Source organism: Anabrus simplex, chromosome 6, assembly GCF_040414725.1.
Source record: "Anabrus simplex isolate iqAnaSimp1 chromosome 6, ASM4041472v1, whole genome shotgun sequence".
Lineage (NCBI taxonomy): Eukaryota > Metazoa > Arthropoda > Insecta > Orthoptera > Tettigoniidae > Anabrus > Anabrus simplex.
Window position 1 is genome coordinate 155,568,715 of NC_090270.1, and position 26,220 is coordinate 155,594,934.

Below are 26,220 nucleotides of genomic sequence, written 5' to 3' on the forward strand. Positions count from 1 at the left end.
GACAGGGACTGTCCGCCATACTGTTCAATTGTGCCTTGGAGAAGGTAATCAGAGAATGGGATAAGACAGCCAGTGATGGAATTCGATTGGGATCGGTAAACAAGGGTATCAAGATCAAATGCTTAGCTTTCGCAGACAACATGGCCTTACTAGCTGAGACGTGGGAGGAAGCCAAGGAGCAGTCCTTTGAACTGCTGAAGCAAGCAGAGAAGATAGGTCTCAAAATCACCTTTGGAAAGACCAAAATAATAACCAACATTAAGAATCCTCCAAAATATTTGAAAGTGGGGGAACAAAAAATAGAGATCATCACAGATTTCAAATACCTTGATGAATGGATCAGTTGGAATGGTCTTGAGAAGAAAGCAATCGAATCTAGATGAACCAAAATAGAAACAGCCTTCCAGCTTACGAAAGACACCTATAACAAAAAATCACTCTCCTGGAATTCCAAGATCAGACACTATAATACCGTAGTCAAGTCTGAAGCCCTTTATGCTGCAGAAATGCTGTCTATAACTACACATGGTCCAATGGAAAAGTTGGAAATAAAGGAAAGGAAAATACTACAAAAAATTCTAGGCCCCAAATTCCATAATAACTAACTTTCACACATCAGCAGTGAAACCCTGTATAGGAAATCAGAAGTGATTTCCGACACAATAAGGAAAAGGAGAATTGACTTCCATGGTCGCATCCTAAGAATGGACCCGAAAAGGATAACTAAAATAATCTTCGACTATTTCCGTAATAAGAAAACCAAGCCGAACTGGTTTAAGAAAACTGAGGAGGACCTATGAGAATTCAAAATTACAGAAGAGATGCTTGTAGATGGATCTGCGAAGAAAATAACCAAAGATAAAATAAAGAGGTTTCAGGACAGAGTGAAGCCCAAGCAACTATACAGAATTTCTGAAGAAGAGAGGAAGGCAAGATCTGAAAGAATGAAAAAGTACTGGAAGGACAGGAAAACACAACTCACTAACCATTGATAGATCTATCACACAAAATAACAACAACAACAACAACAACAACAACAACAACAACAACCACCGCCGCTGCCGCCGCCACCACCACCACCACCACCATCACCACCTTCTTACATCGTACAATCAGCTATATCATGCCTCATGTGTATTGTCTGAAAAAGTGACCAAAATAGGTTCTTTCCTGTGCTTTGCAAGGATTAAGACTTCACACAATTTTTCAGGACAGTGAGGTACCTCATGTTTGGTAATGGAATAATTCCATAACAATGGAATAATATTATTATTTCATGAAATAATAATAATAAATATTATTATTATTTTTTTACAGGGAAGTGTGTGAAATCTTTCATGAGACACTTGTGAGGGTCCACACTCCACAAGCGTGTGAGATTCCTACTCACTAAAACCCACACACCCTTTTCCCACGACGTACGAGGTGTGTTCAAAAAAAGACCGAACTGTGGCTAGAAAAACTTTATTATGTAGCTTACATCATTTCACAGACTGTCCCCTTCAAAATAGTGCCCTGCACTATCAACAGCGTGTTGCCAACGTTTCTTCCACTTTTGGAATGCTTCCTAGAATGCACTTTCTTTGATGACGGGAAGTTGCCTCGTCGCATTCTCCTTGATCTCTTCAATGTCTTGGAAACGATGTCCTTTCAAGGTGGTTTTCAATTTGGGGAATAAGAAAAATTCTGCTGGAGCCAAGTCGGGAGAATAGGGCGGAAAGGCACAACAGAAATTTGGTGTTTTGCCCGATAACTGCGGACCGAGAGAGAGGCATGTGCTGGCGCATTGTCATGGTGCAACATCCAGGATTTGTTTTCCCACAGTTCAGGCCTCTTCCTGCGCACAGGATCTCTCAAATGCGTTAAAACATTCTGGTACAGTTCTTTGTTCACTATCTGGCCTCGGGGTACAAACTCGTGATGGACAATGCGGTTTGCGCGCAATTTACAAAGTTCGGTCTTTTTTTGAACACACCTCGTACATGTCTGCTTGGAACCGCTCTTGCATTACTTCAGGGAGGTGTGCAAATTTCTCTGGTTTCTTCTTCCTTTATTTCTCCTTACTGTCGCTCATGAACATCCATGTCCCTCTATTTCTGACGCAGAATACCTTCTACATATACTGCTACCTGATACCAAGATTCTTGGTTTCGTAGCATCATCTGCACAATAGTTTCTGGCGTCAACTCTCCTTGCACAGTATGTAAACATCTTCTATGAGTTGACCAGTGATAGCATGCAAAATATGTGTGAAATACATCGTCTACATCATTGCAGTAAATACACACCGAGTCACTCGCTCTACCTAATCTATATAGAAATTTCTGGAAGTATCCCTGACCCGTCAATAGTTGCATAATGTAAAAGTTAACCTCACCATGAGCTCGGGCAACCCAATCAGCTAGATGTGGTATCAGCTGCTTTCCATTTTCCTCGAGGATCTTCCTCCCATCTTTGCTGCTACCACTCCATTCGTTGCCTATAAGCTAGCTCCTCAGCACGCTTCCTTCCGAGCTCCCCTTGAGTTCGACAGACTTCCTGTCCCTCTAAGGCAAGTAAATCAATCGGTGCTACCACTGCTACCGTAAGAACCGCAGGTTCGGATACTGTGCGATATGCGCTTGTAATACGCAAAGCTGATCTCCGCTGTAGCTCACCTATCATTCGCCGGTATTTTTCAAACTTCAGAGATTCAGCCCAGACTTCAGCACCATATAGAAGTGTTGAGTGAACTATCGACATCAGAAGTCGTCGTTTGCTTGACTTCGGACCTTTAACGATGCTCATTAATCTACTCAGTGGAATAGTTGTTTTCACCGCCTTATCTGGCACCCGTTTGATATGATCCCAAAAAGTAAGTTTGGTATCGAGTGTCACACCGAGATACTTTATACTTCTAGATGTTTCAATTTCTGTTTGTCCAATATACATTGGAATGAAGGTCGTGATCCTTTTTCTTGTCAAGAGAACGATCTCTGTTTTATGATCTGCCAGTTGTAATCTGTGATCCGCCATCCAGTCGCATCACTTGATTTAACTTGAACTGAGCTAACTCCAAATTTTGAGCTACTATCAAAACAGCTATGTCATCAGCGTAGCCCACTAGCATTGCGTCTTCTGGCATCTATAACCTCAACAATCAATCATATACAATGTTCCACAGATTTGGGAATAGGATGGACCCTTGTGCTGCACCAGCTGTGAACCGTTCCACTCTCTGCCCATCTTCTGTGTGATATCCTGGAGTACGATCTTTTAAATAATTTCTCATTATGCGCATGAGATACTCGGGTAGTTTGAAAGTATTTTGAAGCGCTTCCAATATCTCATTCCACCTTATCGAGTTGAAGGTGTTCTTAACATCGATAGTCACAAGGAGTGTCACACTTTTTGGTGTATTCAACACTTCCCATACTGCATCGTTTGTCAAATGTCCTCCTCGGAAACCCTGTTGACGATCAGAGGTCCCCAGCTAGTTGGACTGCTGAAAGTATTCTTGGCTGCAAAAGTTTCTCTAATCCTTTACCAGCCGTATCCAGCATACATAAAGGCCTATAGCCCCCAGATTTCCTTTTGCTTATTAAAACTAGCTGAGCTGTTTTCCAGCGAACACTAAAACCCCCCGATAGCAGGCAGCTATTGTACATTTTCAGAAGTACTTGTAGACAGAAATCTGCTATCAGCTTTAATATCTCTGCTGGAATACTATCTGGTCCTGGGGCCTTTTTATTTCTAAGGGACCTAATCACTCTCGTCAATTCTTCTTGTGTAAAAAGTGGTACTTCATCTATGAAGTCATCATCATCATCATCAGACCTCTCAGGATGATCTGGGAATAATGTATCTACAATATCCTTCATTGGATTTGAGTCCATGATCGGGTTCAAGAAACAACAATCTTGTATCCCAAACCCCACGGATCATCATCCACTTCCTTAGCCATTTTCCACCATTTGTTGATTTTACTCTTTTTGATAGAATTTCTCAGTTCTTTCTTCGCCGACTTATATTCAGCTGTGAGTGAGGTGTCTTCTTGGCTGACTCGTGCTCTCTGTGCCTTCTGTCTAAGTTGCAGACGACGTCTTCTCTGGTCAGCAATTTCTTTGGTCCACCAATACGCTGAAGGCTTCTTGTTTCGTAATGTATTACGAGTAATGGACAGATCACATGCTCTCCAAATAAGCTGCGTGGTGAGTTTGACACGTTTCTCAGCCGCTTCTTTCCCTTTATAACAACAAATTTGTTCTATTATACTATCCATTTCATTTCTTAAGATAGCAAGAAATTTTTCTCTGTCCATACTTTCTATATTCCTTCGTGTTGGTTTATATGATGTAATATTCATCTGTGAAGTTTCAGGAAAAACACGAAAAGCAATGTACTGGTGATCACTTCCCGTGTATTCTTCAATCACCCGCCAGTCATTGATTTTGGACACGATGTCCTCAAATACAAAAGTCACATCCGGTATGGTTCCCCTACAGCCCGGTCTTCGAAAGGTTGGCACATTTCCAATATTAGCGACCATCAAACCCAACCTAGCGACCATCTCCATAGTTCGATGCCCTCTAGAGTTGTACTGTGACATACCCCATTCTAGTGCTTGTGCATTGAAATCACCAACCACGATTAAACCGTTGTCAAAACCTTATAATACATCCTCTAGGCCATCCAGCTTAGCCTGAAATTAAAATACCGACTCATTTGGCATAAAGTAACAGCTCACTAAAGTATATCTACCAGTGCGGGCCCAAACAAAACTGTCTCCGCATCCTTGGTTTGATACTGGGCATCTACCCAAATCTGGTATCCAAATTGCAGCTGTCCCACAGTTACCCACGAACCATCCTGAGTGGTCTCAGTCTTGATAAGGTTCACTAAGAAGAAATACATCTACTCCTATCTTAAAGGTCATCTGCGTCAAAAGATCATTGACAGTTCTACTCCTATGCATATTTGCCTGAATAACCTTCATCATTTACTACTAGTTTTAGCCTTTTCGAGACCTTCACGAACGCTGTGCAGGCTCTTAAGCCAAGAACATGACTTTGATTAGCTTCATCGACGTTAATGTCTGTGCAAATTATGCACCTTGGATTTGCTTTGCAACCTGCCGCCCTATGCCCGGCTTCTCCGCACTTAAAACAAAGTTTGCTTCTATCTGCACGTTTGCAATTTCGTGCATGGTGCCCATATGAAAGACATCAAAAGCAGCGAGATACCACGATCCTTTTTCGAATTCTACAATCCAACCATCCTATTTTAATTTTACCAATTTCTAGAAGTTTCTGAGCCTCCTTATCATATCTCAATAATAGCAAGTGTTTGACCTCTGCTCTTTGGATTATTAATTGAGACTTTCAGTTCTCCTTCGAAATTCTGAAGATCCTGCCTTAGAGCTTCCTCTACGTCTAAAGCAGTGGTGATGCTGTCCACGTCCCGAATTTCCAAGGTAGTTCGGGGAGTCAAAGTCTTCGTCGCCATCTGTTCCAAGGACATCTCTTAAAGATTTATTAAAATTGTCCCTGTTCTCATTTTGTGTGGCTTTATTGAAAGCGAGAAGAATCGCCCCAGTCTGAGTTTTACAAATAGATTGAATGCTCACACCGCTGTCTTCTGGTTTTATTTCACTCCAAATACCCTTCAAAACATCTGCAAAAGTTTTGCCGTTTGTTTGTTTAATAAGAACAGCATCTGAACGATCCCTTGGTTTTAAATGGGTCCGTTTATCTTTTTTTTCCCCACTATCAATGACCTCCATTCTGCCAGAATCCACCCCGACTGTCAAAGGTTGAATATCTTTATCCTCCTTCATTTCCTTCTTCTTGTTTTTTCTTTCTTGTTGAAATACTTCACCCATTTCTCCTTATCGTTCTCCTCCCTGTTCATCACTAACGGTGTTGCAGGCAATTCGTTTATCTCTACGGTTGTTTGTTCCTGTTTTAGATTTTCCCTAGCTCTCTTCCAGGATGTCCTGCATGTTGCTCCAGCATCGAGAGCTTCCTCCAACTTTCGTAATCCATTCTGGATTGCCATCTTAAGATTCTTAAGTGGAATAGCTAGAATGCTTTTCACCAATGCCCTAGCAATCTCAAGAAGTTCCTCCTCCTTACGCCGTTCGTCCATTATAATTTCCTCACTCCTCCTATTAGGTACTTGCATCATATCCTGTGTTCCAAAACTGGTACATTCAAGTACGTTTGTAGTCCTATTCTGACAGGAAAAAGAGAACTCTGCCGGATCTCTCTGAACTTCTGCCTCCATCATCATGCAAGAAAGGAATCTAACGGGCCGTGACTGAGCCACGGCGGCGAAGGATCCTGTCTTTGATGTCGTATGTTCCTTGAAAGCAACTTATAACCTATAATCCTAAATGATCAAACACTTATCTACAATTAATTTATCTACAGGTCAACGAAATGATTTGATAAAGTTGTAAATCAATACTACAGGTACTAGAAGGATATTCTAGCTCGACTTCTAGTGACGCATATCATTAGTTACTTACGAATACATCATAAGAAGCACACAGATATTCACCCATCGCCTTTGGAAAGACCAAAATAATAACCAACATTACGAATCCTCCAAAATATTTGAAAGTGGGGGAGCAAAAAATAGAGATCGTCACAGATTTCAAATACCTTGGTGAATGGATCAGTTGGGATGGTTTTGAGAAGAAAGCAATGGAATCTAGAAGAACCAAAATAGAAACAGCCTTCCAGCTGACGAAAGACACCTATAACAAAAAATCCCTTTCCTGGAATTCCAAGATCAGACACTATCTCATAGGTCATTTGCCTCAATAATAATAGGACAGAACTACAGTTAGATCATCAATTGGGAGAACATCAAGCGGGATTCAGAAAGTGGAGATCCTGTCCGGAACAAACCCTGAACCTTAAGGCATTCATATACGTTTCATTAAAAAATCCATAATTTTACACCAAAACTTTTAAAAATTTGTTAGTAGTTAACAGGAAGATAAATGAAGACTGTTATCTTATAAGATTGCCCAGTTTACAATTTAAGGGCTGTCCAAGAATTTTTTGTTAACAAAAACGGCACTTTTTTGAGACTACCTAGCAAGTACAAAAATGCATTTATTTTAATATTTCTTTTGCCGAACTATTATCATTAGTGTTCTTGATGTCCCCCTACTAAATGTATTAGTTTATCACTATTACACAAAGAATTATAACACATTCTTTCAAAAATGCAAAATTTCAAACATAATTTTTCATTTCTTCGTACTCAGATTTTGAACGGGGATATATTTTTTCTCACTTCTAGTACAGGACATTCCTAAATTAATTATCTTCAATTTGAGACATTTTTGAGGTAGATATCTGAATTTGAACTCGACTTATTGTTGTTCAAACCTGAGAAGAAAACATAATTTTTAGTTTTGAGTAAATTAAGTTTAAAGTTTTGTATTATGATTAGACCTCTTTCTTTTTATCTGAAAGCATTGGAATTCTCCCGCTGCATAGGTGGGACCTTCCTCTTGAAGTTTCTTGTCCTCTTTCAGCTTTCTTCTACCCCTGAGGTACCTCCTTCGCTATCTTTGTTCAGCAGTGCTCTGAAGCTGACTTCTGTGTACACGTGCCTCATCAGCTTGTGACACTCCTTATGCTGAGTACATACCAGGCACAATCTTCATTCTTCTTAAAACCTCTATTTCAACCTTGCTTCCACAATTAAGGTGTAAAACTGCATCCATGACACCCAGTTTGAGAGTGGACAGCCTCTCATATGTATCTTTTCTACACCTCTTCCATACCATACCATTGAATGACTCATTGGTATTTTGAGTAAAATCATGAAGACATTTTGATAACATTTTTGGATCACAGAGCATTTCATACATAGGCTTCATTGCATGTAGGACTTCTAGTGGTATCCCTGCTTTATGCTCATAATTGTCAAGTAGACTGCCAGCTTTGGCTCGTTGGTATGAAGACCAACTGTCTGTCCCTATAGGCACCGTGCAGGTAGATCGAAATGCTACTACTAGCACTACATAGTGGCCCGTTCTGAAACAAGAGGTGAGGCGCAGTGCGAGAGTCTCAGTACAACGTGTGTAAGATTCGAACAAGTTGCGGGTTTAAAGCGATTCAATTCGGGGATCTAAGTGAATCATCATGCAATAAAGGGAGAAACCTTGTTGTCAGTGGCCACGTGAACGGCGTTGAAGAGTTAATTTCGAATGGTTTCGGATACATCACAGGAAAAGTCACCTGACAAACGTCTGGCAATTTGCCGCCTTATATCGTGAAACTTGAGGTAGGCAAGGTGTAGTTAGGTAAAAATTTATATAGTTTATTTAGTAAGGATTAATTGATGCATGTTTGCTAAGTTGTACGCATTTTTATTTTGTGTTCAGATTGCCCAGAATCGTAATGTCTCTACCAGCGAATGTTCCTGTCCTGCCGGCGCCAGAAGAACTTGCAAACGCGTAGCTGCGGTAGTGTATTATATAAATAATGAAAGTGTTGTCTCCAAAACAGACCGTCCGCAACAGTGGGGAAAACCGAGCCCGAAAACAATGTCGACAGAAAAATATAGAAAAGGCAAACGCGTGAAGTACTGTTCGGTAAAAAGACTTTGAGGGCATCTCTTCCCCCCTTCGAATTAACTGAGGATATTTTAAAACACATCCCTTGCAGTCTTCGTAAAAAGCATCGAGCAGAAGCAAGTACTGAGATCGAACAATCGTGCAGGGCCGTAGTCACCTTATTGATAGACAGGGTAATGAATGATGAGGAGAGAGAAGAATGTGAGGAAATTGTGACACAGCTATTACATTTACAAGTCTCTAATGACGTGTGCTTGCCAGACAAATACACCTTTCGCACTGTGAGTGATGAAATGTCTTTTACCAGCAAAGTGCAGGTTGATACAGATCATATAATTAAAATGTCCCCGGACACTATCTCAATCAGGAAGCCCTCGATGGTTTCAAGAAAAAAAGATAAGAAATCTGCTAGCACGAAAGCAAAGCGGATCAAAACTAGGCGACATAACTTTGATACTTTTGATCTTGCATTTGTAAATGAATCTCCAATTAGGGGAGCTGCTTTGAACATTCTTACAGAAGTGAAATGGAAAGTGAAGCAATAGAATGCTATGGAAGTTCATTTGTTGTTCGTGTTATTCGATGAGGTTGCAAATTCGTTAACACGCAACACACAGACGATGTCATCCACGTGTGGAAAAAGTTCTGTTGGCAATTTCTGTAATATATTGTATATTTTGATTCTTTGAATACACCTTTCTACGTGAATTCTAACACTCGCAATATTGTAAGTACTCTCAACTTCCTCAGCTGTTAATCTCCCGTCATGTAAGAACGGTGGTGTCACGATTCTGATACCGCGGCCAGATAAGTTAGTTCTGATGCCTAAATCCTTTATCAGCCATGACCTCATCGCCAGGTTGAAGGAAAGTAAACCACTGACGGTTGTTATGAATGAGTCGCTAGCTCTTCCACCGTAACATTTAGATTTAAAGCGATCGTACCATTAGGCATGATTGCAATTAAAACTTTTGCAGTGTATCAACCCTTGTATTGAGAATAGAAATACAATCTTTTGATCTACTTGGGGAGGCTGTTCAACTCTAAATTCCGTGCAGTCAATAATGACTCGACAATTACCGTAATTTCTTTTAAATGCTGGAGACATTGTTTTTTGAACACTTTCCTTACTAGGCCAGAATATGAAATGTTTCATAAGCAGTGCAAGTTGCATAAGCACAGTCGTAAAAACACATGAAATTGTTGTCTTGTGAACACTCCCAAAGCAGAATAGGACAGTCCGATTTTCATTTTCATTAGGAAAATGAATAATCTGGTTTCTTCACATAATTTCGAAACATTACAGTTCGGTAATAACGCAAGGCGAAGATGTTGAAGTTCACACCTGTTAAATCATGCATTTGTGTATTGTTCCTTATGGAACTGTAGTCTTGGAAACCTGGACACTTGATGTCTGCACGATCGTCTTCCGTTCCACACATTTTATCATGTTTTGTAATGTCCCTTCCCAGACCAAAATTAAGTGGAATCCATGCTTGTGTATTTACGTTGGTTTCATTTATTGAACAAGAAAACATGAAGTCTGAACAATGAAAACCAGATGCATCTGTTCCCACGGATGCATGCTTGGTTATGTTACTTGGGCAAACTGTACTTGAAAATTTTCCGTTTGATTCTTCCTTTTTTAATCGCTTGAGTTGTCAGTGAAAGCGCTGTAAGCTGGATCCCGGCGACACATTCCTCTTCATGGATTCATCCGGAATTATTGTCGGAACATAGGCTGGTCTTAGTGGGTGTCCAGATCTTTTGTTTCCGATGAAATGTGCACTACATATTCTTTAGTAAGTCGTAGGTTGCCAAAGTGATCCATCAGTGCCAAAAATTAAATTAAATCGGATCAACTGAACTTATTGCAAACATGTGCAGTACGTATGTGTAGGCCTACTTACTTCGTTCGGTCAACTCCTTGTATTATCCATCACTTCCTTCGGTCCACATATATCGCTCGTTTTGGAAAACAAAACTTCACTTCCCATATTTGCGTAAGTATTGGATCATCTGACAACACAACAATTGCGTTTACTTGATCTCCTTTTCTCTGCCATTATCATCTGAGTGACTACACGCTCAGTCATAACAGAACAGCTACTGCGAGTCTGGAGTCTGCCTCACGTGTTGTTCTCTGCCCAGCCGCTAGAGCGACGCGCACGGTGCCTATAGGGCACCTGTGATGGGAAGGCCTGTCTTTATGGGCTGTCAAATGATACAATATTGCCCATATAGCATTTGCCATATCTTTTATGAAACTGTAGTTGGAACGCAAAGCAATTTCAAAATAATTCTGACACTTGTCTATCAGTGCTCCAGTTAATTTGCCACTACCACCCATCTTTTTCTTATGTTGTACAATTTTTCTAAGAGCTGTTCCTAAACGCTTTTGGTAGTGGCTCACACATTCCAGTTTATTGACTTCTGTACCATTGCATGGATTGGAATCACACACTGCCTTGTAACCTTTGGAATCCCCATCCCCATAGAAATCTACATACTCCAGACCTCTACTCTCACTTGAGTGAGGAAATATTTTTACTGTTCCATATTATATGAAGACCTACTGTAATTTTTCGCACAGACTGCAGCATGATCAGACTTCCAACCTAAATAGGATGGGGAATGCTTATCATCATCTGAATGCTTCTTACATCCAATACAGTTTCTAGATATTATCTCACAACGAATATACATCCAAATGCACACAGGTAAACAGGCAACATGACAATATTTTCACTCAAAACACACAGTTATGGAAACCATGGAAGCTGCCATTACCAAAGAGTATTACTGCTGCAAACAAAGAATACGCACGTAGAGCCATCTATGGAGAGCTATTCTGCAACAACGAGCGCTAAACTTGGATTGAAACATCAAAAGGAACCATGAAATTCTCCGTGCAGCAATGTCACGCCCACCTCAGACCGTGACATGGGTGCACTGTTCCCTTTAAATCAATTTTCTGAGCATATTTATGCACGAAATATGTAAGAACTATAAATTTTCTTCAAGTAGAAGAATTAAGCTTTCATTAGGAAAAAAAAAAATGAAAAAGTGAAATTTCCGTCCAAATACGTCATTTCAAATGTATATCTCATAGCTTACCAGAAATCTAGGGCAGAAACATACATCATCACCTTTATTGACTTCCAAAAGGCGTATGACTCACTAGACCGGGAAAGTCTCCTTTCTGTACTCAAAGAATTCTTCAGTTGTAAAAGGTGGTACATTATCTAGTTCTTTCTCAGCCTCATCATCAATCCTCTCTGCATGATCGGGGAATAGTGTGTCTACTATTTCTTGCACGGTGCGTCGATCCATGATCGGGCTTAGGAGCATCACGAATTTCTTCATAACAATTTTATACCCTAATCCCCATGGATTTTCATCCACTTCCTTAGACATTATTATTGTTATTGTTGTTGTTGTTATTATTATTATCATCATCATCATCATCATCATCATCATCATTGCAGCAGCTGAATGCATTGATATTTTCTGTTTTACAACCTTAAGATGGTTCATGTTTGTGGGTTACTGTAGTCACGTCCTAGTTCGTGAACCATGGGCAACGGCTGAGTGGCCTAGTAAGTAGTCTTGAGAGTCGGGATACCAGTTGCTATGGAATGGGAGTGGGCATCTCGGACATATTCTGACTCGTGGCCCTCCTTGTGCTCAGGCGGCTAGGACTATACAATTCACCGGTGGTTCATAACCCGTTAGAGGAGAGATCCTCACTTGGACTATGTGCAAGTAGGGCAGCATCCTGCAACATGAATTTACCAAGCTCAGAACACTTTAAGCAAACCTCGGACCTATGGGAGTAATGGAGTCCCACTCCCATTTGACAGGCGAGGGACTCCTTGGAAACAACTTGGCGAACGAAATGGAATTCGATGGGGAGCTATCAATATTAATGGGGCTTATGGAAGAAAGAAGGTAGAACTGGCTGAGTCAGCAAAGAGGATGCATCTGGATGTGCTAGGAGTAAGTGATATTCGGGTAAGGGGAGATAATGAGGAAGAGATAAGAGATTATAAGGTGTACTTGACGGGTGTTAGAAAGGGAAGGGCAGAGTCTGGGGTAGGGCTCTTTATCAGGAATACCATTGCACGCAACATAGTTTCTGTTAGGCATGTAAATGAGCGAATGATGTGGGTAGATTTGTCACTGGGAGGAATTAGGACAAGAATTGTGTCCGTGTATTCACCATGTGAGGGTGCAGATGAGGATGAAGTTGACAAGTTTTATGAAGCATTGAGTGACATCGTGGTCAGTCAACAGCAAGGATACCGGGCGAGTTGGCCGTGCGCGTAGAGGCGCTGTGAGCTTGCATCCGGGAGATAGAAGGTTCGAATCCCACTATCGGCAGCCCTGAAGATGGTTTTCCGTGGTTTCCCATTTTCACACCACGCAAATGCTGGGGCTGTACCTTAATTAAGGCCACGGCCGCTTCCTTCCAACTCCTAGGCCTTTCCTATCCCATCATCGCCATAAGACCTATCTGTGTCGGTGCGACGTAAAGCCCCTAGCAAAAAAAAAATAGCAAGGATAGAATAGTGCTAATGGGCATTTTCAATGCGAGAGTTGGGAATAGAAGTGAAGGATACGAAAGGGTGATTGGTAAATGTGGGGAAGATATGGAAGCTAATGGGAATGGGAAGCGTTTGCTGGACTTCTGTGCTAGTATGGGTTTAGCTGTTACGAATACTTTCTTCAAGCATAAGGCTATTCACCGCTACACATGGGAGGCTAGGGGTACCAGATCCATAATAGACTATATCTTAACAGACTTTGAATTCAGGAAATCTGTTAGGAATGTACGAGTTTTTCGCGGATTTTTCGATGATACAGACCACTATCTGATCTGTAGTGAACTAAGTATCTCTAGGCCTAGGGTAGAGAAAGTGAAATCTGTCTGCAAACGAATAAGAGTAGAAAATCTCCAGGACGAGGAAATTAGACAGAAGTACATGGATATGATTAGTGAGAAGTTTCGAACAGTAAACAGTAAGCAGGTTCAGGATATAGAAAGTGAATGGGTGGCATACAGGGATGCTGTAGTAGAAACAGCAAGGGAATGCCTAGGAACAACTGTGTGTAAAGATGGGAAAAGGCGAACATCTTGGTGGAATAATGAAGTGAGAGCGGCCTGTAAATGTAAAAAGAAGGCTTATCAGAAATGGCTCCAAACAAGGGCCGAGGCAGACAGGGATTGGTACGTAGATGAAAGAAACAGAGCGAAACAAATAGTTGTTGAATCCAAAAAGAAGTCATGGGAAGATTTTGGTAATAACCTGGAAAGGCTAGGTCAAGCAGCAGGGAAACCTTTCTGGACAGTAATAAAGAATCTTAGGAAGGGAGGGAAAAAGGAAATGAACAGTGTTTTGAGTAATTCAGGTGAACTCATAATAGATCCCAGGGAATCACTGGAGAGGTGGAGGGAATATTTTGAACATCTTCTCAATGTAAAAGGAAATCATGCTTGTGGTGTTGTGAACAGCCAAGCTCATGAGGAGGAGGAGGATAATGATGTTGGTGAAATTATGCTTGAGGAAGTGGAAAGGATAGTAAGTAAACTCCATTCTCATAAGGCAGCAGGAATAGATTAAATTAGACCTGAAATGGTGAAGTATAGTGGGAAGGCAGGGATGAAATGGCTTCATAGAGTAGTAAAATTAGCGTGGAGTGTTGGTAAGGTACCTTCAGATTGGACAAAAGCAGTAATTGCACCTATCTATAAGCAAGGGAACAGGAAGGATTGCAACAACTATCGAGGTATCTCATTGGTTAGTATACCAGGCAAAGTATTCACTGGCATCTTGGAAGGGAGGCTGCGATGAGTCGTTGAGAGGAAGTTAGATGAAATCAGTGTGGTTTCAGACCACAGAGAGGCTGTCAGGATCAGATTTTCAGTATGCGGCAGGTAATTGAAAATTGCTACGAGAGGAATAGGCAGTTGTGTTTATGTTTCGTAGATCTAGAGAAAGCATATGACAGGGTACCGAGGGAAAAGATGTTCGCCATACAGGGGGACTATGGAATTAAGGGTAGATTATTAAAATCAATCAAAGGTATTTATGTTGACAATTGGGCTTCAGTGAGAATTGATGGTAGAATGAGTTCTTGGTTCAGGGTACTTACAGGAGTTAGACAAGGCTGTAATCTTTCACCTTTGCTGTTCGTAGTTTACATGGATCATCTGCTGAAGGGTATAAAATGGCAGGGAGGGATTCAGTTAGGTGGAAATGTAGTAAGCAGGTTATCCTATGCTGACGACTTGGTCTTAATGGCAGACTGTGCCGAAAGCCTGCAGTCTAATATCTTGGAACTTGAAAATAGGTGCAATGAGTATGGTATGAAAATTAGCCTCTTGAAGACTAAATTGATGTCAGTAGGTAAGAAATTCAACAGAATTGAATGTCAAATTGGTGATACAAAGCTAGAACAGGTCGATAATTTCAAGTATTTAGGTTGTGAGTTCTCCCAGGATGGTAATATAGTAAGTGAGATTGAATCAAGGTGTCGTAAAGCTAATGCAGTGAGCTCGCAGTTGCGATCAGCAGTATTCTGTAAGAAGGAAGTCAGCTCCCAGACGAAACTATCTTTACATCGGTCTGTTTTCAGACCAACTTTGCTTTACGGGAGCGAAAGCTGGCTGGACTCAGGATATCTTATTCATAAGTTAGAAGTAACAGACATGAAAGTAGCAAGAATGATTGTTGGTACAAACAGGTGGGAACAATGGAAGGACGGTACTCGGAATGAGGAGATAAAGGCTAATTTAGGAATGAACTCGATGGATGAAGCTGTACGCATAAATCGGCTTCGGTGGTGGGGTCATGTGAGGCGAATGGAGGAGGATAGGTTACCTAGGAGAATAATGAACTCTGTTATGGAGGGTAAGAGAAGTAGTGGGAGACCAAGACGACGATGGTTAGACTCGGTTTCTAACGATTTAAAGATAAGAGGTATAGAACTAAATGAGGCCACAACACTAGTTGCAAATCGAGGATTGTGGCGACGTTTAGTAAATTCTCAGAGGCTTGCAGACTGAACGCTGAAAGGCATAACAGTCTATAATGATAATGTATGTATGTATGTATGTGTGTATGTATGTATGTATGTATGTATGTATGTATGTATGTATGTATGTATGTATGTATGTATGTATGTATGTATGTACAACCTTAAGTTTTAAGTCTTAAAATTTTGGAACCCTTCTCTCTGGTTCAGATGGTTTGATGTCATCCATACGCTGTTACATGATGATTCAGGGTAGGAAACAAGTCAAAAACATTTTACTACTACTGTGGTTCAAATAGTTGCATATGCAGTCAGCGGACTTGTTCTTTTTTCTTTGGCTATCTAAGAGAAATAAAGTGTTATATGTTAAAAGTAGTAAAAATATGGACACTGACGGCTTTAGGTCTTTGTAATGTGGATGTATAGCAGAATGTTCAAGAGTCCATCGGTAGACTACATTACCAAAGATTAGGTACCCCATTGTCCTGAAAAATCGTGCAAAACACAGGAAAGAAGACTATTTTGGTCACATTTTCAGACATTACAAATGGGGCATGATACAGCTGATTGTAGGATGTAAGAAAGAAGGAATACATGAGCAGATAAGATTGTCCAGGATCTGCAACCTCTGACAATGCTTCAGTATCCATGGTATGGCAACTCTAGTACAGGAAACACAAAATAGGAAATCTTACTCCCTGATGGTCTCTAACCTTCTGTGAAGAAACAGCACCAAAAGATGATGAATGTAAGAGAGAACAGGCAAGATTGGATTTTATGTGATTGTTATGTAAGTTTTGTGGGGAATCTGATCCACAGAAGCATGACATTTCAAAAATTTATTGTACATGTAACAGCCTTGATGAAAAGGTAGCAATGATTTCGCTGAACTTTCTTGTTTTCCATTAGATTTTTTTTCATTGTGCTTGTTGTATGGTAAATGTACTTTTTTTCTACAGCAAGTGACTAATATTTATCGTTGACTCTAGGCAAATGATTTGAATGAGGAGTTGAAAAACTCTGTTATATCGTGATTCTTCTTTATTTACCCTGTTAATGGAACTTAAAACCAATAACATTATTCATTATTCCTGTCTTTTGATCATCCACAAGTTGATATCTAGAATCTTCTGCTGTAGCTTTTCTTTCTCAAGCATTGCCATCACTAGTGTTGTGATCACAAATAAATATTATTTATCTTATTATGCTTATAAAATAGCTATTTGTTTATAAATCTCATACCGGATGAGTTGGCCATGAGGTTAGGGGTGCACAGCTGTGAACTTGCATTTGGGAGATAGTGGGTTGTTGGCAGCCCTGTAGAAGGTTTTCCTTGGTTTACCATTTTCACACCAGACAAATGTTGGGGCTGTATTTTAATTAAGGCCATGGCCACTTCCTTTCCACTCCTAGGCCTTTTGTGTTCAATTGTCGCGATAACACCTCTCTGTGTCAGTGTGATGTAAAGCAAATTTAAAAGAAAATATATATAAACCTCATGATACGTAAATTAGAACTGCCAGGCTGAGTGGCTCAGACAGTTGAGGTGCTGGCCTGCTGACCCCAACTTGGCAGGTTCGATCCTAGCTCATTCCGGTGGTATTCATGTCAGCTTCATGTCAGTAGATTTACTGGGAAGTAAATGAACTGCTGCGGGGCTAAATTCTGGGACCTTGGCATCTCTGGAAACCATTAAAGTAGTTAGTGGAATGTAAAGCAAATAACATTAATTAATTATCAATCAGTCACTACTGATCTGCATTTAGGGCAGTCGGCCAGGTGGCAGATTCCCTATCTGTTGTTTTCCTGGCCTTTTTTTAAATGATCCCAAAGAAATTGGAAAATTATTGAACATCTCCTTTGGTAAGTTATTCCAATCCCTAACTCCCCTTCCTATAAACGAATATTTGCCCCAATTTGTCCTCTTGAATTCCAACTTTATCTTCATATTGTGTTCCTACTTTTAAAGACACAACTCAAACTTACTCGTCTACTGATGTCCTCCCACGCCATCTCTCCACTGACAGCTTGGAACATACCACTTAATCAAGCAGCTCGTCTCCTTTCTCCCAAGTCTTCCCAGCCCAAACTTTGCAACATTTTTGTAACGCTACTCTTTTGTCGGAAATCACCTAGAACAAATTGAGCTGCTTTTCTTTGGATTTTTTACCAGTTCTTGAATCAAGTAGTCCTGGTGAGGGTCCCTTACACTGAAACCATACTCTAGTTGGGGTCTTACCAGAGACTTATATGCCCTCTCCTTTACATCTTTACTACAACCCCTAAATACCTTCATAATCATGTGCAGAGATCTGTACCCTTTATTAACAATCATATTTATGTGATTATCCCAATGAAGGTCTTTTCTTATATTAACACCTAGGTACTTACAATGATCCCCAACAGGAACTTTCACCCCATCAACGCAGTAATTAAAACTTGAGAGGACTTTTCCTAGTTGTGAAACTCACAACCTGACTTTTAACCCCGTTTATCATCATACCATTGCCCACCATCCATCTCACAACACTATCGAGGTCACCCTGCAGTTGCTCACAATCTTGTAACTTATTTATTACTCTGTACAGAATAACATCATCTGCAAACAGCCTTATCTCTGATTCCACTTCTTTACACATATCGTTGATATATGTAAGAAAACATAAAGGTCCAATAATACTGTCTTGAGGAATTCCCCTCTTAATTATTACAGGGTCAGATAAAGGTTCGCCTACTCTAATTCTGTGAGTTCCTTTTTTCTAGAAATATAGTCACCCATTCAATCACTCTTTTTTATAGTCCAATAGCACTCATATTTGTCAGTAGTCTTCCATAATCTACCCTATCAAATGCCTTAGATAGGTCAATTGCAGTACAGTCCATTTGGCCTCCTGAATCCAGGATATCTGCTATATCTTGCTGAAATCCTACAAGCTGAGCTTCAGTGGAATAACCTTTCCTAAACCCAAACTGCCTTCTGTCAAACCAGTTATTATTATAAATTAGGATTGATTATTTATTCTTCTGATTTTTAGTATTGTTTTTGAAAAATGCATCTATTGTCTCTGTTACAGCAAATGTATTGTCATTAAAAATCTACGACCCAAATGTGCAGGTTGGTGAAAATGCTTGCTCGATGAATAAGGGTAACTGTTCACATTTATGCCTGCCAATATCAGAGACTCATCGTGTATGTCAGTGTGCCACTGGCTATAATCCTAGCCCTGATGATCCTACTCAGTGTATAGGTATGTATCATTTTATTGTTATTCTTGTCATTATTGCAGTTTAATTATTATTAAGTCTATAAGTACTATCCATTTAACCTGCTCAGATTTAATATCATTGACATATATACAGTGACGCAGCTTGGCCATTCTATCAGGGTAGGCTGTGAAGTGATTATTGTGTGGTATTTCTGTACATTTTCTGGGTATGTAAGTAAGGCTGTACCTTAGTTAAAGTCATGGTTGCTAACTTCCCATTCCCAGGATTTTCCCATCCCTATGCAGCCTTAAACCACTAAAAAAATAAAAAAATGAAACTGTTCACTGAAAACACCTCATGCTATATATAATTGTTATGAATTTTCTAAATACGAGAATATAGACCTTCAAGTTTGAATATATGTCTAAATGTAAATTTGCCTTATATGGCTTTAATTCATTAAAATTTACAGAAGCTGTGATATGTTAATATTAAACATCCATGCTTTTTAGCTTTCACTATGAAATTTGTTTTTCCCTATGTCCACTTTTTTATATCATTCCTTATATATTTTTTGAAACTGTAACAGTGGATAAAAATAGAGCAACTTAATTTTTCTTTACATTGCCTGTCAGCCACAACTCTGTGTCATTTAGTGTGCTTTTGGAAATGAGGCAGTGAGTGAGAGAGTGGGCTATGCCAGAGTTGAATGGAACAGAGATATTTTATGTTTTGTGTTTTCCGTAATAATGAGAAATTTATTCCTGTTAACCATCACATAGTATACATTTCAAACTCTTTAGGAAAATTATTTACAGGATGTAATTCCATCATTCAACCATCTCCTTAGGCCTTTTTCACCTGCAAATGAACAAAATAATCTTGCATTTTCATAGATGTGTCTGCTCTGTAAGGTTAGTTGTCTAGCCTCCTGCATATATATTGCAAAGTTGTCTCTCCTCCAGCTAATTACCTATGAAATATCATGGAAAAGCATTGTTCTATCTTTACATCAGTCTATCTGCCTTCCTATCAATCTAACTCAGTACCTACCCAAAAAACACCATTTCCTGTTTACTGTAGGTCTCTTGTTCCTTGACAAAATATATTTGGTATTATATTATATATTTAGATTATAAATTTTTAAAAAAGTAAACAACATATCAGTCCAAATTTAAAATATTTGTGCATAGAACGCACGTAATATAGAACCTTTTTTTAGTTTTTGTAAGGTTGTGGTAATTACACCAGCTCAAGTTAGCTGCCACCGATCACACATTGTACTCACATCCAACACCTTGCTGTTGTGCAGGAACCACCTTGTTTGTTTTATCACTGATAGACTCTAATCCTAAGTTTCTACACACTTTAGCCCTGTTTCTTTCTAACTTATAATCATTTCCAACTTTTTTCTTTATTCACAAATACTCACTATTACTTCTACTTCATTATCCGCCATGTTGAACACGACTAACATGTGTTTGAAAAGGCACAGCTGTTGGGCACGTTGCATAGCCAACAGGCAGTGCACATCATGAATGCTTCTGTCTCTTTGGCACAGTTCACTCTTGCAAAAAATCAGCTTCTTTTCCCGTATCAAATTTTATTTACCTTAAATCAATAAAAGTCACTTCCACCTGTTTGATACTATATATTTGCTTCAAGCAAATTAATTATTTGTAGAGCATGTTTCATTTCTTGGGAACATCTTTAGCTACATAATATTGCTTAGGTTAGCATCAAAGGGTTAATTGCAATTGTAATAGAATATTTATGGTTAAGGATACTCTTATTTACACAAAATAAATATTAATTCATTTTATGAAAGAGATCTGCTTTAGATTCATTGATGAATTTTGGGTGGCATTATTTTAACCATTTTTGTTTTCAAGACTATAACTAATACAGCTAAATTTTTGCTGCAGTTAAGGAAACGTTTCTCATGGTTCTATATTTGTAATTTGCTAGAAGTGGTATAGTGGAATATTGTATGTGGCTTGACTGGGAAGATTTTACAAAAGGTCAAATTTAGAGGGAATTACCATGTGTTATGGTGGTACTGTTTCACTTTCACTCTGCGTTTTCTCTTCTAAATTGAGTTTCACAGTTGAAACATTTTCATGTTTACGTGGCAAAGTATTACAAGCCTGACCATGTGTCTTATTTGTTATGTTATGTTAGTTCATTGATCTGTGTGAAGCTCTCTGTTCTCTGGATCAAATTTACTCAATTGTAAATGAGGCTTGCTGGAAACTTCAATATTCTTACTTACTGCCAAGTTTCAAGTTGAAGTCATGCAATAAGTTGCTATGTTTGTTCTGGAGTTGCAGCAGACATACTGCAAGTTTGCATTTTGTAGGGATGAGTGTGCTAAAGTTAAGTTCTGAACAAAATTATGTAGCTTACGTCAAAATTATGATTTACAGATTGCAATGTGTTTGACTCTCTTAGGTGTCCCAGAGTTTCTGTTCTACTCAATGACTTCAGATATCAAAGGCATGTTATTAGAAGAAGAGCCAAATGGTACAATAACTGATGTACTGGGTCCAATTTCTCGAGTATCTGTCGCTACGAGTATTGATTTCCATGCAGGTGAGTTAGCATATATAACATTTAGAAATATACCGTTGAAATTTGTGCTCTCTTGATTCACCTGTTTATTCCTTTCAATGGATTACACATGTTCTGACAAAGAAACGTGAATTGTTCAGTCATTTAACATTTTGAAGTCCATTATTCTTAGCATATGCTTCCTGTTTCACTCCTAATTGAATGGATGAAAACCATAACGGTATAAGTGATATTTTTTAAAAAATGAGTTAAGTGCAGGATGAAACTCCGGGAGGATGTATCTTTCCACCAGCAAAGAGATACAAGTGATAGCGGTAATATTCTGGCTCTAGTCATGGATGGTATAACTACAAATAGCATGCTTTATATGAGTGTTAAGATGTTTAAATGCCTTTTCCTCTGAAATGAACAAAATGCTACTTACACCGTTATAGTTTTCATCCATCCAATTAATATCTGCACTTTGAACAGCTGTAGGAAGGGAACACTGCAAAACAGTCTAACGCGTTACGTTAAATATATTTACATTGCAGTGTTGAAGGATTGTTTCTACGTGATGCCTTATATCCACAAATTGTTTTGTTGAATAAGAACGCAGGTAAATCAGGATCACCAGCGCTCCACTCATGCCATGGATTTGGAGGAGCATCACTACCTCCAGTTTCACTTTTATTATCACTGTCTTCACTTTCAGTTATATAATTCACTATTAAATCATCCAAGTTAGTTTTTGCTTCATCAACGTCACTATCATTGGCCACTAATTGTTCTAAAATATCAAATTCCTTGAGGGAAGATGAAACAGAAGTCATGTTTACATTCCATCTTTAACATCAGACAAGGGGATGGATTATGTCCAATTCTCTTCAACTGCCTACTGGAGAAAGTCATTTGTGAATGGGCAAACGCACAAACAGATGGCTTTGGGTTGAGAATCTGTGACATGAAATACAAGCCGTAAGCCAACTGCCTGGCTTTCGCGGATTATGTTGCACTCCTCGCACCCAGTGTGCAAGGAGCTACATCCTAACTCTCCTCCCTGAACCTCATAGCAGTAAAGTAGGAGTGAGGATCGCCTGCAACAGAAGGAAGTTCATCACAGACGTCAGAGATGCACCCAAACCAATTACACGGGGGATACAGTAATACAAAAGACCAGCTCATTTAAATATCTTGGAGAGTGGATAACCCCGAACATCAGTGAAGACTTGGAGCAAGCTGGAGAGAGCTTACCACCACTGTAAGAACATCTGCAGACCTAATTCTCTCTCCCTTAACCTCAAACTCACACCCTGCAGCGCCATAATGAGGCTGTTGGTACTGTACACCTTGCAAGGCTTTAACCACGGTCAGAAAGGGACAATTCCAAAAACTGAACCTGAAGGATCAAGAGATTGTGAGAAAAATCATGGGGAAAAAATACAGAATCAGGAAAAAGAAGGAATTCTACCAATACGAAAGCTATGAGGAAGAGGACACTAATTTTCTATGTTCGAGTAGTCAGGATGGACAAACAGCGACTTGCCTCAAGGGTCTTCATCACCATCTCTGGAGGGAAAGTGGCTAACACCAAGTAGAGAAGACTGATTAGAAAAGACCTAGAACACCTAGAAATTGACCCCAGAGAGATAAGTACAGAATGCTGTGCAGAATATCACACCTTCTCCTGTCACTAACTGCACCTTGGAGTAGGGGTGAAATTAACTCCATTATGAAAAGATACCCACGGTGTGAAGATGAGAGAGTACTGGGCTAAGGAAAAAGCCCAGTAGAGTTAAGAATCATTAGGTCCGTAGTCGGCCTAAACGAACAATACTCCCCCCTCCCCTCCCATCAAAACAAAATTAACAACATTGTTGGAAATTGGTACCACTGCATTGAGCATAGAAAACGAGCAACTGAAACAATTTCAGTTGTACTCAAAACACCGTTAACTCCTTCATGCCAATATGTATATATAAAAACTGTATAGCCTTTGTGACTCAGGTGGCAGCACGCTGGCCTCTCACCGCTGGGGTCCGTGGCTTAAATCCTGGTTACTCCATGTGAGATTTGTGCTTGACAAAGTGGAGGTGGGGCAAGTTTTTCTCTGGGTATTCCGGTTTTCCTGTCATCTTTCATTCCAGCAACACTCTCCAATATCATTTCATTTCATCTGTCATTCATGAACCATTGCCCCACAGGAGTGCGACAGGCTTCGGCAGCCAGAACAATTCCAATCCTCGCCGCTAGATGGGGGCTTCATTCATTCCATTCCTGACCCGGTTGAATGACTGGAAACAGGCTGTGGATTTTCAATGTATGTCCATGTCCTTGGCTGAATATACAGCGTAGTGGCCTTCAATTCCCTTCCGGAATTTTAGCTGCATTTGGTTGAGTCGTCTTATTTCAGGAGAAGGGGTGTTGGTAATCATCTTAATATACATCTTAATCTACATTCAGTGTATCACAGCGCAGTGTGAGGCAACTTGTCTCTTCTGGGATTAAAGAAGAAGGAAACCACTGCTTATGGAGGAGAAGGATCTTCAAAGGCAAATGGAGCAGACCCTGAGAGAAAATCCTTCTTTATGTTAGATCCAACAAGTCAGTAGAGGAGTAATGTTTTGTTGCTTTCGGAGTAAGAGCAAGCCTTGAATGAATGAATACTGAACCAAAATATTGATCTCACTTGTGTCGCAGGAATGCAACCAATGGAAGACGCAGCACTCTGACTTAATTATAAATGCAAACTGAGACCGAGAACCCTAAATGTGATTGTATTAATAAGCAAGAGTGAAGAGATAGTCTAGATGATTGAACAGAGGAGAATATATGCACAAAGCATGTTTTTAAGTAAGTACTGTTTTTAAATATGGCCACTGCAACGCTTCAATCATTCAAAGCAAGCAGCTCAGTGCGTACATCTGTAGGCTAGCCACAAACACCTACTAATGTCCAGGACGAGAAGCGTAGTGGGCAACTGTTTGTCATTACTGAAGACTTGGTGCAAAAAGTTGATTAAAAGGTTCGAGAAACCAGATGCTTTATGATTTTGTCATTAAGTTATGATTTGCCTGAAATTTCAAGGGGTGTTGTTTATTAAATTGTGTCAGGACAGTTAGGTTACTGGAAGTTCTGCTCACGCTGGATACCGAGGATGCTGACAGAGGTGCACAAAACCAGGTGCGTACGCAGTGCTTTGACTTTCCTTGAGTAGTACAGTAATGAAAGTGATGCATTGCTAAGCCAAATTGACACTGGCAATGAAACATGGGTGGCTTATATTACACCAGAATCAAAATGGCAATTACAAGTAATCGTGTATTGACTAATAACTTAAGGGGAAAAAAAGTTAAACCACCGAATCTCTACACATATTACAATCTAAAAAGATTATTAATGGAATAAATGTGAACATGTTTCAGCTCTTGGAGTCATCATCAGCACAAACTTATTCACACTTATTCCATTAATAATCTTTCTAGATTATAATATGTGTATTGATTTGGTGGTTTAACTATACATATATTTTTTTCTCAAAACAGCAATCCATGGAATGGAGACACTCAACAGCACTCAAGAAAGTGAAGTACACAAGAACCTCGTTCATCCGGCCCTCATTAATCTGGATCTCTGGTTTATCCAGATCGAAAATAATAAAAAATCATTTTTACTCGTACAGTATTTCTTTTACGGGGTCGATTCTTCTTGAATGTCTTTTCCGCCAAGGATAGTTAAGGACAGGAATTGGAAGTAAGTCGGCCGCGGTCTATCACAGGTACCGTCTGGGCATTCGCATGGAATTGAGAATGGGTAACCGTGGACTCTTCTGAGTTTCTTGACACATTTGCACACATTCCCGGATGCTCGGACGTAGATGTGAATGACGTAAATGACTGGTTGAAAAATGGCTGTAATTCAGGCTACGATATAATGACAGATGTATAAATTATTGCCTCTTGTTCCTTGGCAGGTAATGATGAGAGTAATGGTGAATTAAAAAATGAAACCGGCGCTCCATCACAAGAAACAGTGACTTATGGAGGTGGAACAATGCAGCTGGACAAACTGATGGCCTATTTAGAACCCAGACTGTAACCACACCGGCAGAACTAATATTAGTATAAGTCTTCATGATCATGCTGCGCGTAAATGCTATACAAATGTAAAACGGAAAAAGTGCGCACATTATTTTAGTGCATAAAACAGAGTTGTAAATGTAAGAAAAGTGTTCTTATATTTCTTGTGTAGTTGAAAAAAGGTATTACTGTACAACTTATGTTAATGTATAACATGTACTGTATTTGTTTTTTTTTTTAGTTTTTCCTGATTATCTGGATTTTTGATAATCTGGATCAGTGCCGGTCCTACTTAATCCAGATAAATGATGTTCTTGTATACAAGCAAACAATTTCAGCTCTCAAACTCATGTGCTCTGTGTTTTGGGATAGGCAGGGTGTGTTGCTTGCAGATTTTTTGTATTGGGGTGACATAATAAATGCTGAGATTTATTGTGAGACCTTATGTAAACTACATTGTGCAATCCAAAACAAACGATGTGGCATGCTCACAAGGGGCATTCTTTTGCTTCTTGGCAATGCGCGACCTAACACGGCTAATCGAACTCGAGACCTCATCGCTTCATTCGGTTGTGAACAATTTGATCATCCTCCGTAGTGCCCAGAGACTACCTCTTGTTCTGCACTTGAAAAAGCATTTAGGAGGTCAGCGCCATGACAGTGATGATGACATAAAAACGATTGTGCTGCAGTGGCTGGCACATCAGGTGACAGATTTCTATGAGGTTGGAATTCAGAAGCTCATTTCATGATATGACAAGTGCCTTA

The 26,220-nt window shown here is 39.7% G+C and overlaps 1 protein-coding gene across 1 annotated transcript in view; it reads left to right on the top strand.

Annotated features, from left to right (window-relative positions):
- LRP1 (LDL receptor protein 1) overlaps positions 1 to 26,220 on the top strand; it is a 744,558-nt gene that overhangs the window by 226,424 nt on the left and 491,914 nt on the right. Inside the window, exons 31-32 of the mRNA XM_068228249.1 lie at positions 18,691 to 18,864; positions 21,275 to 21,415. Of these exons, the coding sequence (XP_068084350.1) occupies positions 18,691 to 18,864; positions 21,275 to 21,415 (315 nt within the window). The remainder of the gene's footprint in view (positions 1 to 18,690; positions 18,865 to 21,274; positions 21,416 to 26,220) is intronic.